The sequence below is a fragment of the Geotrypetes seraphini genome, chromosome 18, assembly GCF_902459505.1.
Source record: "Geotrypetes seraphini chromosome 18, aGeoSer1.1, whole genome shotgun sequence".
Classification (NCBI taxonomy): Eukaryota; Metazoa; Chordata; class Amphibia; order Gymnophiona; family Dermophiidae; genus Geotrypetes; species Geotrypetes seraphini.
This window is the reverse complement of record NC_047101.1, coordinates 19,941,572-19,955,004: the sequence shown is the minus strand read 5'-3', so window position 1 is coordinate 19,955,004 and position 13,433 is coordinate 19,941,572. Positions and strand designations below refer to the sequence as shown.

Here is a 13,433-nt window from a genome sequence, read left to right as displayed (position 1 = left end):
CCAGGAAAATTTGTTTTTTTCTGGGTTCAGTTTTAATTTGAATAATGTGGTCCATTGTTCTATCTTGGTGAGGATGGAAGAGGTGAATTGTTCAGTCTCTTGTGTAAGAGAGGTTATGGGAATGATAATAGTGATGTCATCTGCGTATATATACGATTTCAGTTGTAGGTCAGATAACATATGACCCAACAAAGCCATGTAGACGGTGAATAGAGAGTGGGATAGAGGGGAGCCCTAAGGAACTCCGCAGGGATTGCACCAGGATTGGGAGAAGGTTCCGTTACAGTGAACCTGGTAAGTGCGTTTTTTAAGAAGCCTGTGAACCAGCTTAGTACCTGTCTGGTGATGCCAATGGAGTCGAGGCATCTGAATAAAATGTCATGGTCAACCAGGTCAAAGGCACTGCTCAGGTCGAACTGGAGTATCAGGGCGCTTTTTCACAATGAAAATAAGTGGAAGAGATAATTAGTCAGAGAAGCTAAGACGGTTTCTGTGCTATGATTTGTGCGGAAGCCAGACTGGGAATCGTGAAGAATGTTGAACTTCTCTAGGTAATTCATGAGGTCATGATTAACTAGACCTTCCATAATTTTTTGGAAGAGTGGTATATTGGCAATGGATCTGTAGTTGGTAGCCGAAGAGGTTGGTTCCTTGGGGTTTTTAATAATAGGAGATACAAGGATATGGCTGAGTTCTGTTGGAAAGTGGCCGGTGGACAAGCATAGGGAAACCCAGTTGAAGAGTTCAGCTTTAAAGGGGGGGGGGACAGATTTCATGATAGAGGGAGGACAGCTGTCTAGTAGGCAGTTGGATTTTGCATATTTAGTGTAGAGTTTGAGGAATAGATTCCGGTCTGGGCTTTCAAAGTGATTCCAGGTCATGTCTGCTATTGAACTTTCTTTTCCTACGGCAGGTTGGTTTATTGTTGGTTCTGTGCTGGAAATTACGAGAGACGATTTCAGATTGTGAATTTTACTGGCAAAATAGTCGGCTAGGATTGTGGTGGAGGGTGGGAGGTCAGAGTTGGAGCGTTTGAGTAAATCAATATCGAACAGAGAGTTAACTATTCTAAAAAGTTCTTTACTATTCAGCGAGGGAGAATTGATTATTTGGGAATAATGTTTACAGCGCTTTTCTTTAGCACTACAATACCACATGCACTAAACGCTAACGCCTCCATAGAGCATGCATTAAAATGCTAGCGCTAAAAATGCTAGCGCCCCTTAGTAAAAGGAGCCCTTAGATTTCCGCCAGAAAATGATTTTTTTTTTCGGGTTGCTTGAGTTCTGGTTAACAGAGAGTACTGTATTTTATTTCTGGTCACCTGCTAATGATTACATTCATGTGCCTTACCAGTAAAATGCTATGCAGGAATCCTAACTATTTCCTATTTAGGAGATAAGTGCTTTCATGTTAACGCCACATGAGCCAGTTAGTGCATGGTAACGTGAATGTACGAGCTGATTAATATTTCTACTCCCATTCTCTACCACATGCATGCACTCTCCCAAAAAGTATTTTAAAGAATAGATAATGCAGTAAAAATATATATACATATATAGCATGCGTACATGAGGTTTTTTGAAGTAAGTAAGCCGTTTTACCCCTCTTTGCCACTTACATGGAAGATCAGTTACAAAATACATGGTCACTTTTAGTACACATGATCTATGATCATTTCCAGTGAGACAATAACCAGGTACATCCCTTTTGAAAATTAGCTTAAAGTATGCATGCCAACAGCACCCATGGACTTTACAAGTATATGGGTTATGTCAAAGCTGAAAATTGTGGAACAGGGTCAGATATACCAGTTGTAGTTTAATAAGCATCCAAAAAAATAAATAAAAGCAGTCCACAAAGGATATATACAGTCACAAGTGACCCACAGTAAAAAAAACCCAAATAATATATAAAATTATAAGTGACCCGACACGGCCTTGTTTCAGAAAAACTAAAAATGCCTTCCTCAGGGGTCTTAATGGGTCCTTGGCTGTCTTATGCTTTAGCTTGGAGATAGATAGATGTCACAAAAAATCCAAGTAGTTTAAAGTCTACAATGAGGGAGCACACAAAGCTGCTCGCATTGCCATAAGAAGAAAAATATATCTGCATCCAGGTTGGTTTATATGCATAGAGAACTTCTGAGCAAAATCTCTGTAATCCTTTGTCTTTTTCATATTTCAAAGTCTATTTGAGGGACAGAAAAAAATTGTTGAAAGTATTTTGTTTGTCTATTTATACATGTTTTTATTACTGTTATTTTAAAGGTTCGCTTTGAAGGTCTAACAGGAAACGTTCAGTTTAATGAGAAAGGGCGACGGACCAATTACACCCTTCATGTGATTGAGCTAAAACACGAAGGCATCAGGAAGGTAAAGTATGAAGAAAGGCGTTCATGTATGCAAAAGAGAAGGTCAGTTTTCCATGTATCCCTTGCTTCCTCATGTAGCTTGGAAGATGATGGGCAAAGAAGAGTAAATTACAAAAGAGAACTAGGTATGAGTTTTCATCGTTATGCAGACGATATCCAGTTTTTGTTCCTTGTTGATAAAGAAATGACTGAGGCTTTGGGGTGTCTTCATAATTGTTTGCAGGTTATTTGGAACCGGATGTGTGAAAATCCATTGAAGCTGAATGTAGCAAAAACAGAGGTGTTGAGCCTTGGTCGAGAGAAACAATTATTGGCATTCCCTGCTGAGATAGTCCTGGACAGTGAGGTGGTACCAGTATTGCAGCAGTGCAGATATTTGGGTGCAATTCTGGACTCAACATTATCCTTCAAGCCACAAGTAAAACTGGTGGTGTTGAATGCATTCTTTAAGTTAAGATTGCTGCGTAGACTTAGAGACTATTTGTCTGTGGATAATTTTAGAACTACTGTTGTGATGATGTTGATTCCAGTTTTTGATTATTGTAATGCTTTGTACTTGGGATTGCCAAAGTAGAAACATAGAAACATAGAAAGTGACGGCAGATAAGGGCCAAGGCCCATCAAGTCTGCCCACACCAATGACCCTTGTTAAGGTCTTACAACTTGCTCAAAATGCTGATGCAAGCACGTTTTGAGGTCTGAGCATAGTACTCCAATTCTGAGAGAACTACATAATTGTATCCTGATATTCGCTGGTGTCCGACTATTTTCAATTGTAAGATGTAAAATAGTTAACTTCTTATAATTCAACCTATGTATAATTTTCCTTTCAACCACCTTGTATTCATCTACTGTAATTTGCTGATTGTACAGCTCTTCTTCTTTGTGAACCACCTAGAAGTCGCAAGATTGTGGTGGTATAGAAAAATAAAGTTATTATTATTATTATTATTATTACATAGGCTACCTATTAGTAGTGTATTGAATTTAAGGTTCTCTGTGTAATTTTTAATCTGCGGAATAATGATGGTCCTATGTCCTTGCGATCATTGTTACATTTTTATCAGCCAACACAGAAACTTTGGTCTAAGGATAAGCTGTGCCTTGATGTGCCCCATTGAGCGCAGTGAGGTTGTCTGGGCCTCGTAACGCTACATTATTAGTACAGGGACCCTACCTGTTGGAACAGATTACCGTTGGAATTAAGGCAGGCTTCCACTGTGTTACATTTCAGGAAGGGGTTAAAAACTGTATTGTTTGCACAAATTTTTGTAACATCAATCAGTGCATTTTGGCATTGATTTATTGGTGTCTGTTGAGAAGTTGACATTCAGGGTTCCTCATGTAACGTAGTAAGTTGAACTCCTGTTTTTGGTGTAGTGCATTTTTTTTAGTGAGAGACTCATATTTTTATGGTTTTTTTTGTTATGTTGTATTGATTTGTTTGATTGTATGTTTATGCTTTTCTTTTGATTTTATTATGTGTGTTATGTTATCTCCGCATAGAATTGTTGAATAGGCAGACTATAAATTTTTTAATAAAAGTGAGTCACAAGAGGAAGCAATAAGCAGTCAATCAAATCCTTTTAGTTTAGTGTCATCTGAATTTATCAATTTTTTAGCTAATATTTTAAATCAGATCGAGCTTTGGATGACCACTTTTAAATTAAAATTAAATACAGAGAAAGCCAAATTCTTTTTAGCAGCGCCCAACAAAAAGATAAAAGAAAACACGATTCATGTGAGCGGGCGAGAGTATAACATTGAACAATCTATAAAAATATTGGGTGTAACTCTCGACAAACATCTGACTCTGGAAAAACATACAGACCTACTGTTTAAGAAATGTATCTCAGTTTTATGGAAGCTCCGCACCATCAAGAAGTTTTTTGACGAACCTTCGTTTCGTTTGCTGGTGCAGACATCCATCTTGAGTATTCTAGATTATTGTAATATTATATATTTAGGGGTTTACAAAAAAATACTCAAAAAACTGAGACTGATTCATAACACTGCGGTTCGCCTCATTTTTGGACTTAAAAAATGGGAGCACATTACCCCTTTTTATCAGAAACTTCATTGGTTGCCAGTAGAGTCCAGAGTCCTGTTCAAGTTTTCCTTCATTTGTCACAAAGCAGTTTTTGGGATGTTACCAGATTATCTTGCTTCTCAGTTTTCTTTGAACTATTCTAATAAGAGCACATGTAGAATAAATCATTTAATTACCCTTCTCTAAAATCATGTCAATATAAGAAGTTTTTCGATAGAATTTTACCATTCCAGGCCGCTAAATTGAATACACGGCTTGGAAAACTTATATTAGAGGCTACTTCTTATTCTGACTTTAGAAAATCACTAAAGACACACCTGTTTGACATGTTTACATCTTAGTTGTGGTACTGTTTAACTTATCCTGCTTTTTAGCTTTTTAATTGATGCATTTTTTTGACTGTTTTAATGTATTTTATATATATTGATTGTATGTGCTTTTTACTCTGTTGTGAACCACTTTGAACTTTTGGTATAGCGGTATACAAAAAAATAAATTATTATTATTAAATATTGTAGCTTATTATGGGGCCCATTTACTAAGGGGCATTAGAATCTGGGCTTAGCATATCTAAATGTGGGATACTCCCATTCACTATGCTCAGATTTAATTTACGAATGGGTGCTGAAAAGTTCTTAGCCCAACCAAGAAGAGAATGACGTGGATATGGTTCAATCAATGATCTGAAATGATGTCAAATCATAGAATTTTGTTTCTGCAAATTGGCACCTAACGAAATAAGATAGCACTCTTTTCAGCTCCGGTGGCAAAATAACGCTCCGAATTTAGGAAGTTGGTTGGTTGGGCTGAGCAAATTTCAGCACCCCCTTGTATGTAATAAGAGTGAGCCATGTATAGGACAATTAAACCATTGTGACATCACTGATGAAGTTGACTCTTATTGGTGGAATAAGGCATTGTGACATCACGGTTGGTTGGTTGGGCTGAGAACTTTTCAGCACCCCCTTGTATCACTGTGGGGGTCACAAGGATCACGTTGTTGACCACCACGAGCGATAACTTCAACTTGAGGTATGGGGGAAGGGAAAGGAAAGGAGGCATGTATGTTTATTTTTTTTTTATATAGGAGTCGATATTCGGAGAAAGTCTGTTAAAGGGCACCGTGGGCCAGGAGCAGATATTGCATGACACTTAACTGTTTCCGGAAAGGTGCTCTGCCCACTGCAGCAGTCGCCAACTGGGCCGGTCCAAGGGCAGAGTCTGATCAAAGCCAGACTTTAACCAGGCACTATAATTATGCAGTGCTAGTGTCCATACAGGACTGCAGACATAAGGGCCCCTAACTCTGCCTGGATAGTCACCCGAGTGCTAAAACCGCAGACAATGTACACGATGCAGGCAAGAATTTATTGTACCAAAGTTAAAATGCAGTAATAAAACCTTTTTACCAACCAAGAGACCCAACACGGTCCGTGTTTTGAATAACACGCCTTTGTCAGGGGTCCTAATGAATAAAAATACAATACTGAAATGTTCAATATTAAGAGAACTAAATAACTAATAAAGAATAAAATAAAATAAAATGAGAGTGACGAAGGCGTGTTGTTCGAAACACGGACCGTGTTGGGTCTCTTGGTTGGTAAAAAGGTTTTTTATTACTGCATTTTAACTTTGGTACAATAAATTCTTGCCTGCATCGTGTACATTGTCTGCAGTTTTTGTTTGGTTTTCCTGTTTCGGTGGTTTTTCTGCAGATTCGGTTGGATTTCTTTTTTTTGTTGCTCTTTAGTCACCCGAGTGCTGCCACTGAATGCAAGTTTATAACAAAAATTATCGGAATAAGATGCTGCACTAGAGATACTTAAAAGGCACAAAAACAAGCAGCGATGCCGAAAGACCGGACTTGAAACTCCTCAAAAAAAAAAATAAATAAATAAATAATAAACATTGCAATAATCCAATCAAAATAGATAAGCGATATGTGCCCTCAGTGTGAGGAAATAAGCTAGAGAGCAAGCAGAAACGACAGAAGAAGAGAGCAAAAAGCTCATTTAACTACCGCACACCATCATCGGGCACATGGGTGCGCTACCATAAAGTGACTAAGAAGTGTAAAAAAAAACACTTTAAATCGTGAAAAAAGAAGTCAAAAAATTATTATGGAGCAATAAACTGAGAGATAATCCTATATTTTTATGCGGTGAGAGAACCAAGAACAGTCATAGCCTCCTCCACAGATGGAAACAATTTCAAAAGCACTTAGCTTCTCATGCAGAGTGATGAATTAGCGTTCAGATATCAGAAGTCACTTGGTTTGCTGGTTCAACCGAGCATTGGTGTCAGGAACACACAGAGTCCCTTCCTCAGGAACCGACGCTAACAAAAAGCACAAGCAGGACGCCGCCAAATGAAATGGCCGTCAGGCACAGAGTGAAAGAGAGGCTAAGGGGAGGCAAGTTAGACATTGATCATTTCCAACAACTGTGAAAGTCCTGAATATTGAGTGCTGGTATCCAGATTAGGCTGAATAGTGCTTCCTTAAAATGCTAGAACATGGCCTATAATTTAAGGTTTACATGCCCTCAGCTACATTTTGCAAGTACTCTCATAAATTCTTACCTTTCATAATCAGTGTGCATACTTGCTTGTGCAGCCCTTGCTCCACTCAAATTCCGCCCATGCTAAAAGGAAGGGTAAGGTTTATGGGATCTGATATGCTGCCTTTCTGTGGGACAAAGTGGCTTACACTTATTGTAATTTTAATGGTTAATCTCTGTATTTCCCAAGTTATTGTCTGGGTTTCTTTTAATTGTAAACCCGCTGTGGTGTTAGCAGTATATACGTACGGATGTAATGTGATTAGAACATAAGAATTGCCACTGCTGGGTCAGACCAGTGGTCCATCGTGCCCAGCCTTGTGCTCACGTGGCGGCCCTTAGGACAAAGACCAGTGCCCTAACTGAGTCTAGCCTTACCTGCATAAGTTCTGGTTCAGCAGGAACTTGTCTAACTTTGTCTTGAATCCCTGGAGGGCGTTTTCCTCTATAACAGCCTCCGGAAGAGCGTTCCAATTTTTTACCACTCTCTGGGTGAAGAAGAACTTCCTTACATTTGTACGGAATCTATCCCCTTTTAACTTTAGAGGGTGCCTTCTCGTTCTCTCTACCGTGGAGAGGGTGAACAGCCTGTCTTTATCTACTAAGTCTATTCCCTTCGTGGTCTAACAATCTAAGTATTGTCCCTAGGGCAACGGAGAGTTAAGTGACTTGCCCAAAGTCACAGGGAGCTGCAGTGGGAATTGACCCCAGTTGCCCAGGTTCTCCGGCTTCTGCACGAGATATTAGGCTACTACTTTGTTCCCTGAACCAGTGTACATATGTTTATACTGGTCAATATTTTATATAAGACCTCATTTACAAGACTATGTAACCTAAATAACTTACCTGTGAAAATGATTAAAATACTACCATTTGCAGGTGTTCTTGGCACCTAAAACTAGGTAGCTTCAATGGGGGAACATTGGATCCAAGTGACCCAACCAAGTTGTACAACATCAGATAAGAAAAATCCTGTAGGCTGAAATTGTAGCAAGAGTCGTCACCTTCACATAAAGCTGGTTGGATCATCAGGATCGGAATGTTTCCCAGTCGTATCAAAGAGGCTGGTATATGTCACTTTATCGCTGGAGTTGTTTTGGTGGGCAGTGTTTGCAGTCTGATATGGCTTCTGAGGAGAGGATCAACCAATTCCGCCTTTATCATTTCTTGGGTTCTTATATTTAGTAGCCCAGATCTAAGAGCCTGGAGTACTAGCCTAGCAGAAATAAGATAGTTTGGGAGAAGCTTGTAAAGAATATAATCTACCTTTTCATTAGAATTGACAGGACGAGGTCCTTGGGTTGCTGATGTTGGTAGGGAGCTTCATGGTACCTTCTGTTTTGTCATTACCAGATCGGGTATTGGAATGAAGATGATAAACTTGTTCCATCTACCACAGATTCTCAAGCTGGGAATGACTCCATGGGTCTCCAGAACAGGACATATATCGTTACCACTATCCTAGTGAGTAGTCTCTTACACAGTCAGTATCATCACAAAACCATTTTTTATCTGTTTTTCCCTCCTGTTGTCTTTATGGTGCTGAGTTCAGCTTTGCACGCATTAGATCTTTCAGGTTGCACACAGTATCTCTTTGCAGTGGCGTAGTAAGGGGGGGTGGTCCGCCCTGGGCACCGTCTTGGGGTGGGCGCCAGCACCCGTCCTCCTCTCTGCCCTCTTGCTCCCCCCTCCCCCCCCACTGCGCACATGCGCTCCTTCCCTTTCCTTGTATCTCTTTCATGTTCCCGGCGGCGCAAGCAGTATCATGAACTTGCTGCCCATGTCGGTGTTGGCTCTTTCTGACATCACTTCCGGGTGCAGGCGGCAAGTTCGTAATACTGCTCATGTTGGGAAAATTAAAGAGGTACAGAGGAAGAGAAGGGGGTGCACGTGTGGCAGGGGCATCAGGAAAGAAGGGGGACAAAGAAGAGGGAGGGGGTGCCACCACCCAGGTCACCACTCACCCTCGCTAGGCCATTGTCTGTTTGCCTTCTGAATGGCCTTTTGACCACATTTTCTTTATTAAAAATTTGACACTGGAAAAAAAACTAAGAGATGAAGCCCAAGCAACATTCTTCTCTGTGAAATTGCTTGATAAAGAGTTCCAGAGCTATTGAGGTGACCAACTTCGACCTAGTTCAAATTTAACAGTGCTCTGCAACAGAGATTCTTCACCCTGTCCTGGGGAGCATGCCAGCTAGCCAGGTTTTCAGGATTCCCATTAAAAAAAGTTGGAAAATTGTGGTTCCATCAATGACTTGAAAACAATCTAAAATATAAGATCTTGAAAGTTAGTAAAAGGGCCCCAATATGAGCAGAAGATAGGGAATCGGTAATGCAAATGAATGATACTTTTTTATGACTTTGACTAACATAATAGAAGACAGCAGATAACCTGCATAGGCCATCCAGTCTGCCCAACCACCATGTAATGCAAGATGTGCTCTTCCTTTGTCAGGAGTCACCATATGTGATGTTGAAAAAAAATGCTGATCAGCTCGAAGGCAATGACCGATACGAGGGCTACTGTGTGGAGCTTGCAGCGGAGATTGCAAAACACGTCGGTTTCACCTACAAGTTAGAGATTGTGAAAGATGGGAAATACGGTGCCAGGGACACTGACGTGAAAGGATGGAATGGCATGGTGGGAGAGCTGGTCTATGGAGTAAGTGCCCGTTATGTTCTGCTTCTTTCATTGTGTTTTGTTCATTCCTCTCTTGCACTGCAGGATTTAGTTCTTGTGGGTTGAATTTCTCAAAGTTTAGGTTTGTTCTTACTGTAATCTGCTTGGGCTTTAAGCGGAATAAAAATTTTAAAAGAAATAAGTCATGGGACTCCTTTGCAAAAAAAGACATCCAAGAGATGGCAAAATGTCTTCTAGATGTCTTTCTGGTTGTTTTGCCTCCTGTGTGTCTAAATCTTAATGGGGTATGTTAGAGGCGTGTTTTGGGCAGACTTAGGACGTGGATGTTCTGCAGGAATAATCAAACTTTTAACAAAATGTCCAGGGCACCATTTAGACGTTTGAGGCTAGACCAGTTTTAAAAATGAATAAGGGTCAAAAACGTGCCCAAACTGACCTGATGACCACTGAAGGGATTAAGGCATGACCCCCCCCCTTTATTCCTCCAGTGGTCACTGATCCCCTTCTAACATTTAAAAATGAGAAAGAAACAATACATTCCAGTCTATATTACAGTTTCAGATGGCCTCACAGGCACAGCTCAGTAGAGGGGCTCTCTAAGGGGTACTGCAGTGAACGTCACATTAAAAAAACACAGGTTCACATGTCATGCTTATATTATATAGTGAGCCCTCTAAATCTACCCCAAACCTACTGTATCTACATAGAGATGACACCTGCAAGAATAAGGGCTCTTGTTGTGGTGTACAGTTGGGTACAGTAAGTTTTGGGTGGATTTTGGAGGGCTCACCACAAGTGTACCTGGGACTTTTTAATATGACATTCACTGCAGTACCCCCTAGAGCAGGGGTGTCAAAGTCCCTCCTCGAGGGCCGCAATCCAGTCGGTTTTTCAAGATTTCCCCAATGAATATGCATGAGATATATTAGCATACAATGAAAGCAGTGTATGCAAATAGATCTCATGCATATTCATTGGGGAAATCCTGAAAACCCGACTGGATTGCGGCCCTCGAGGAGGGACTTTGACACCCCTGCTCTAGAGTGTCTCCTCTGCTCTACTCAGCTGTCTGTGTGGTCAATTTGCTAGGAAGGATGGATGCTTGGATGTCCTAATGGCTTGTTTTTAGACTTATCTTCAACAGTTTCTACATATCTCTCCCCTTTACCTTTGAGTCTCACAGTGTCACTTTTGCATTTCTTCCTATCACTAATACATCTAAAAAAACAAAAGTCTTATCCCTCCATTTTACCATGTCAACTATTTTACCTATCTTCCTCTTTCTGCGATCTTTTGTAGTTTATAAAAGCTAAACTGTTTTTCCTTATCTTCTCAGCAACTACTTTTGAGAAACAGTGGCCTTCTTTTCCTCTTACTTTTACTTCTTTTCCTTATAAAATGGGGGGGTGGTTACATTACATTACATTAGGGACTTCTATTCCGCCTATACCTTGCAGTTCAAGGCGGATTACAAAAGAGCTAACTGGACATTTCCAGTGAAGTTACAACAGTATTGGTTGTTTGGTTTTTTTTGGTTACAAGGGAGGAGAGGTAGCTGGATTAATTCCGGAAGAACTTGCAAATTGGATATTAAATTGACTGTACGTTACTGTGTGATATAACAAATAGATTACAGTTAGAGTACAAATCAGATTACGTTACATTTCAGGGATCTGAATACTTGGTTGGTGTTTTGGGGAGGAAGAGATTATTTAAGTGGAGGCTTTAGGGGAGAATTTATCTAGGAGGAGGGGGAAGGGTTGGGTTAAGATATCTGGATAAATTTTTTTGAAAAGTAGAGTTTTGATTTCTTTTTGAAAAGTTTTGAAGTCGCCCGTTGCCGTCAACAGGTTGGAGATGGAGTGGTTAAGTTTTGCTGCTTGCGTCGCCAGAAGGTTATCAAACATCTTTTTGCGCTGAGTGCCCTTGAGTGGAGGGAAGGCAAAAGGGTTCGGAGTTCTTCTTTGTCTTGAGGTGAGGATCTGGTTTAGGTGGTTGTTTAGATGGGGGGGGAGCCGTTTAATGCTTTGAATAATAGACAGTAGAATTTGAATTGAATTTGTGCTTGCATAGGTAGCCAGTGAGAGTCTAGGAAGGCAGTTGTAATATGATCATATTTTTTCAGGGAGTAGATCAGTCTGAGGGCAGTGTTTTGTATAGTCTGAAGTTGTTTTATCATGTTGGCAGGACAAGGTAGATAGAGGGAATTGCAATAGTCCAGTAGACCTAAGACTAGGGATTGGACAATTAGCCTGAATTGTGCTGGGTCGAATAATTTTCTTATTTTATGTAGATTTCTCATAATTAAAAAAGCTTTCTGGGATGTTTTATTGATTTGGGACTGCATTGTGCAGCATCTGTCTATTGTTACTCCTAGGAGTTTGAGTTCGGGCTGTATTGGGTATTTGGTGTTTTTAATTTTCAGTTCTGTAATGGTGGGAGTTTTGGCCTTTTCGAGCAGAAGGAATTTTGTTTTATCTGAGTTTAGTTTCAGTTTGTGGTCTACCATCCATTTTTCCACTGCATCTAGGGTTATTTCCAGTTTTGCTGTAGTGGTTGCCCTTCCAATAACTCCTTTCAGTTATGCTTTCCTGCTTCTTCAACGTAATCCCCATCTGAACAAAGTTGGTGTTTTTTAAAGTCTAGATCAGTGGTTCCCAACCCTGTCCTGGAGGACCAACAGGCCAATCGGGTTTTCAGGCTAGCCCTAATCAATATGCATGGAGCAGATTTGCATGCCTATCACTTCCATTATATGAAAATCTCTCTCATGCATATTCATTAGGGCTAGCCTGAAAACCCGATTGGCCTGGTGGTCCTCCAGGACAGTGTTGGGAACCACTGGTCTAGATCCTTTACTTTCGAATGAACCCGCTCTACACCTGTCTTAATATTAAACCACAGTATACAGTGATCACTGGATGCCAGATGATCACCCACTATAACATCAGAAACATTCTCCCTGTTTTTAAGCACTAAGTCCAGTATGGCCCCTTCCCGCATGGGTTCCATTACCAACTTCTGGAACAGTTCTTCTTGTAGAGAATCCAGGATCTCCCTACTTCTAGAACAGGCAATTCCGGTCCTCAAGAGCTGGAGCTAGGTCAGGTTTTCAGGATATCCACAATGAATATGTATGAGATGGATTTGTATGCACTGCCTCCTTGAGATGCAAATCTATCTCATTCATATCTATCTCTATCTCATGTAAATCTATCTCATGCATATCTATCTCTATCTCATGCAAATCTATCTCTCGAGGACCGGAATTGCCTACCCCTGTTCTAGGAGATCCCACAAAAGGGATGCCCCAATTAATATCTGATACCAAAATCCACAGAGAAAACAAAAAGGAAAATAAAGAAAGAAAAGAAAACGAGTGATCAAGAGGACCGGAAGGGGTATCAGACAACCCGGTTTGCAGCCGGTTGGTGGTATACAGTGTAAACTTAAATCTCCCCATGTCGCCTTGATAAAGGACATCGAAACGCGTTGGCGTTCAGGGGAAAGATTTTTTAGCAGCAAGCTAAAGCTAAGTAATATTTACTTGTTACACAATGTAGCAATGCAATAGTCATAATAAGCATCAAGAAATGAGCAACCCAGTCAAGTAAAACTTATTAAAAATATATAATTAGGTGGTGGAGGGTCCGTGGGGTTAAATGAGGAATTGCCCCCAGCACTCAATCTTTGTGTGCCGGGTTGTCTGATACCCCTTCCGGTCCTCTTGATCACTCGTTTTCTTTTCTTTCTTTATTTTCCTTTTTGTTTTCTCTGTGGATTTTGGTATCTGGTTTTTACTGAAAA

The 13,433-nt window shown here is 40.4% G+C and overlaps 1 protein-coding gene across 10 annotated transcripts in view; it reads left to right on the top strand.

Annotated features, from left to right (window-relative positions):
- The window catches only part of GRIA1 (glutamate ionotropic receptor AMPA type subunit 1), an 843,377-nt gene that overhangs the window by 716,664 nt on the left and 113,280 nt on the right, over window positions 1–13,433 (top strand). For all 10 annotated transcript variants that reach the window (XM_033927803.1, XM_033927802.1, XM_033927807.1 and 7 more), the window contains 3 exons: window positions 2,271–2,375; window positions 8,336–8,446; window positions 9,441–9,647. In XM_033927803.1, the coding sequence (XP_033783694.1) occupies window positions 2,271–2,375; window positions 8,336–8,446; window positions 9,441–9,647 (423 nt within the window). The remainder of the gene's footprint in view (window positions 1–2,270; window positions 2,376–8,335; window positions 8,447–9,440; window positions 9,648–13,433) is intronic.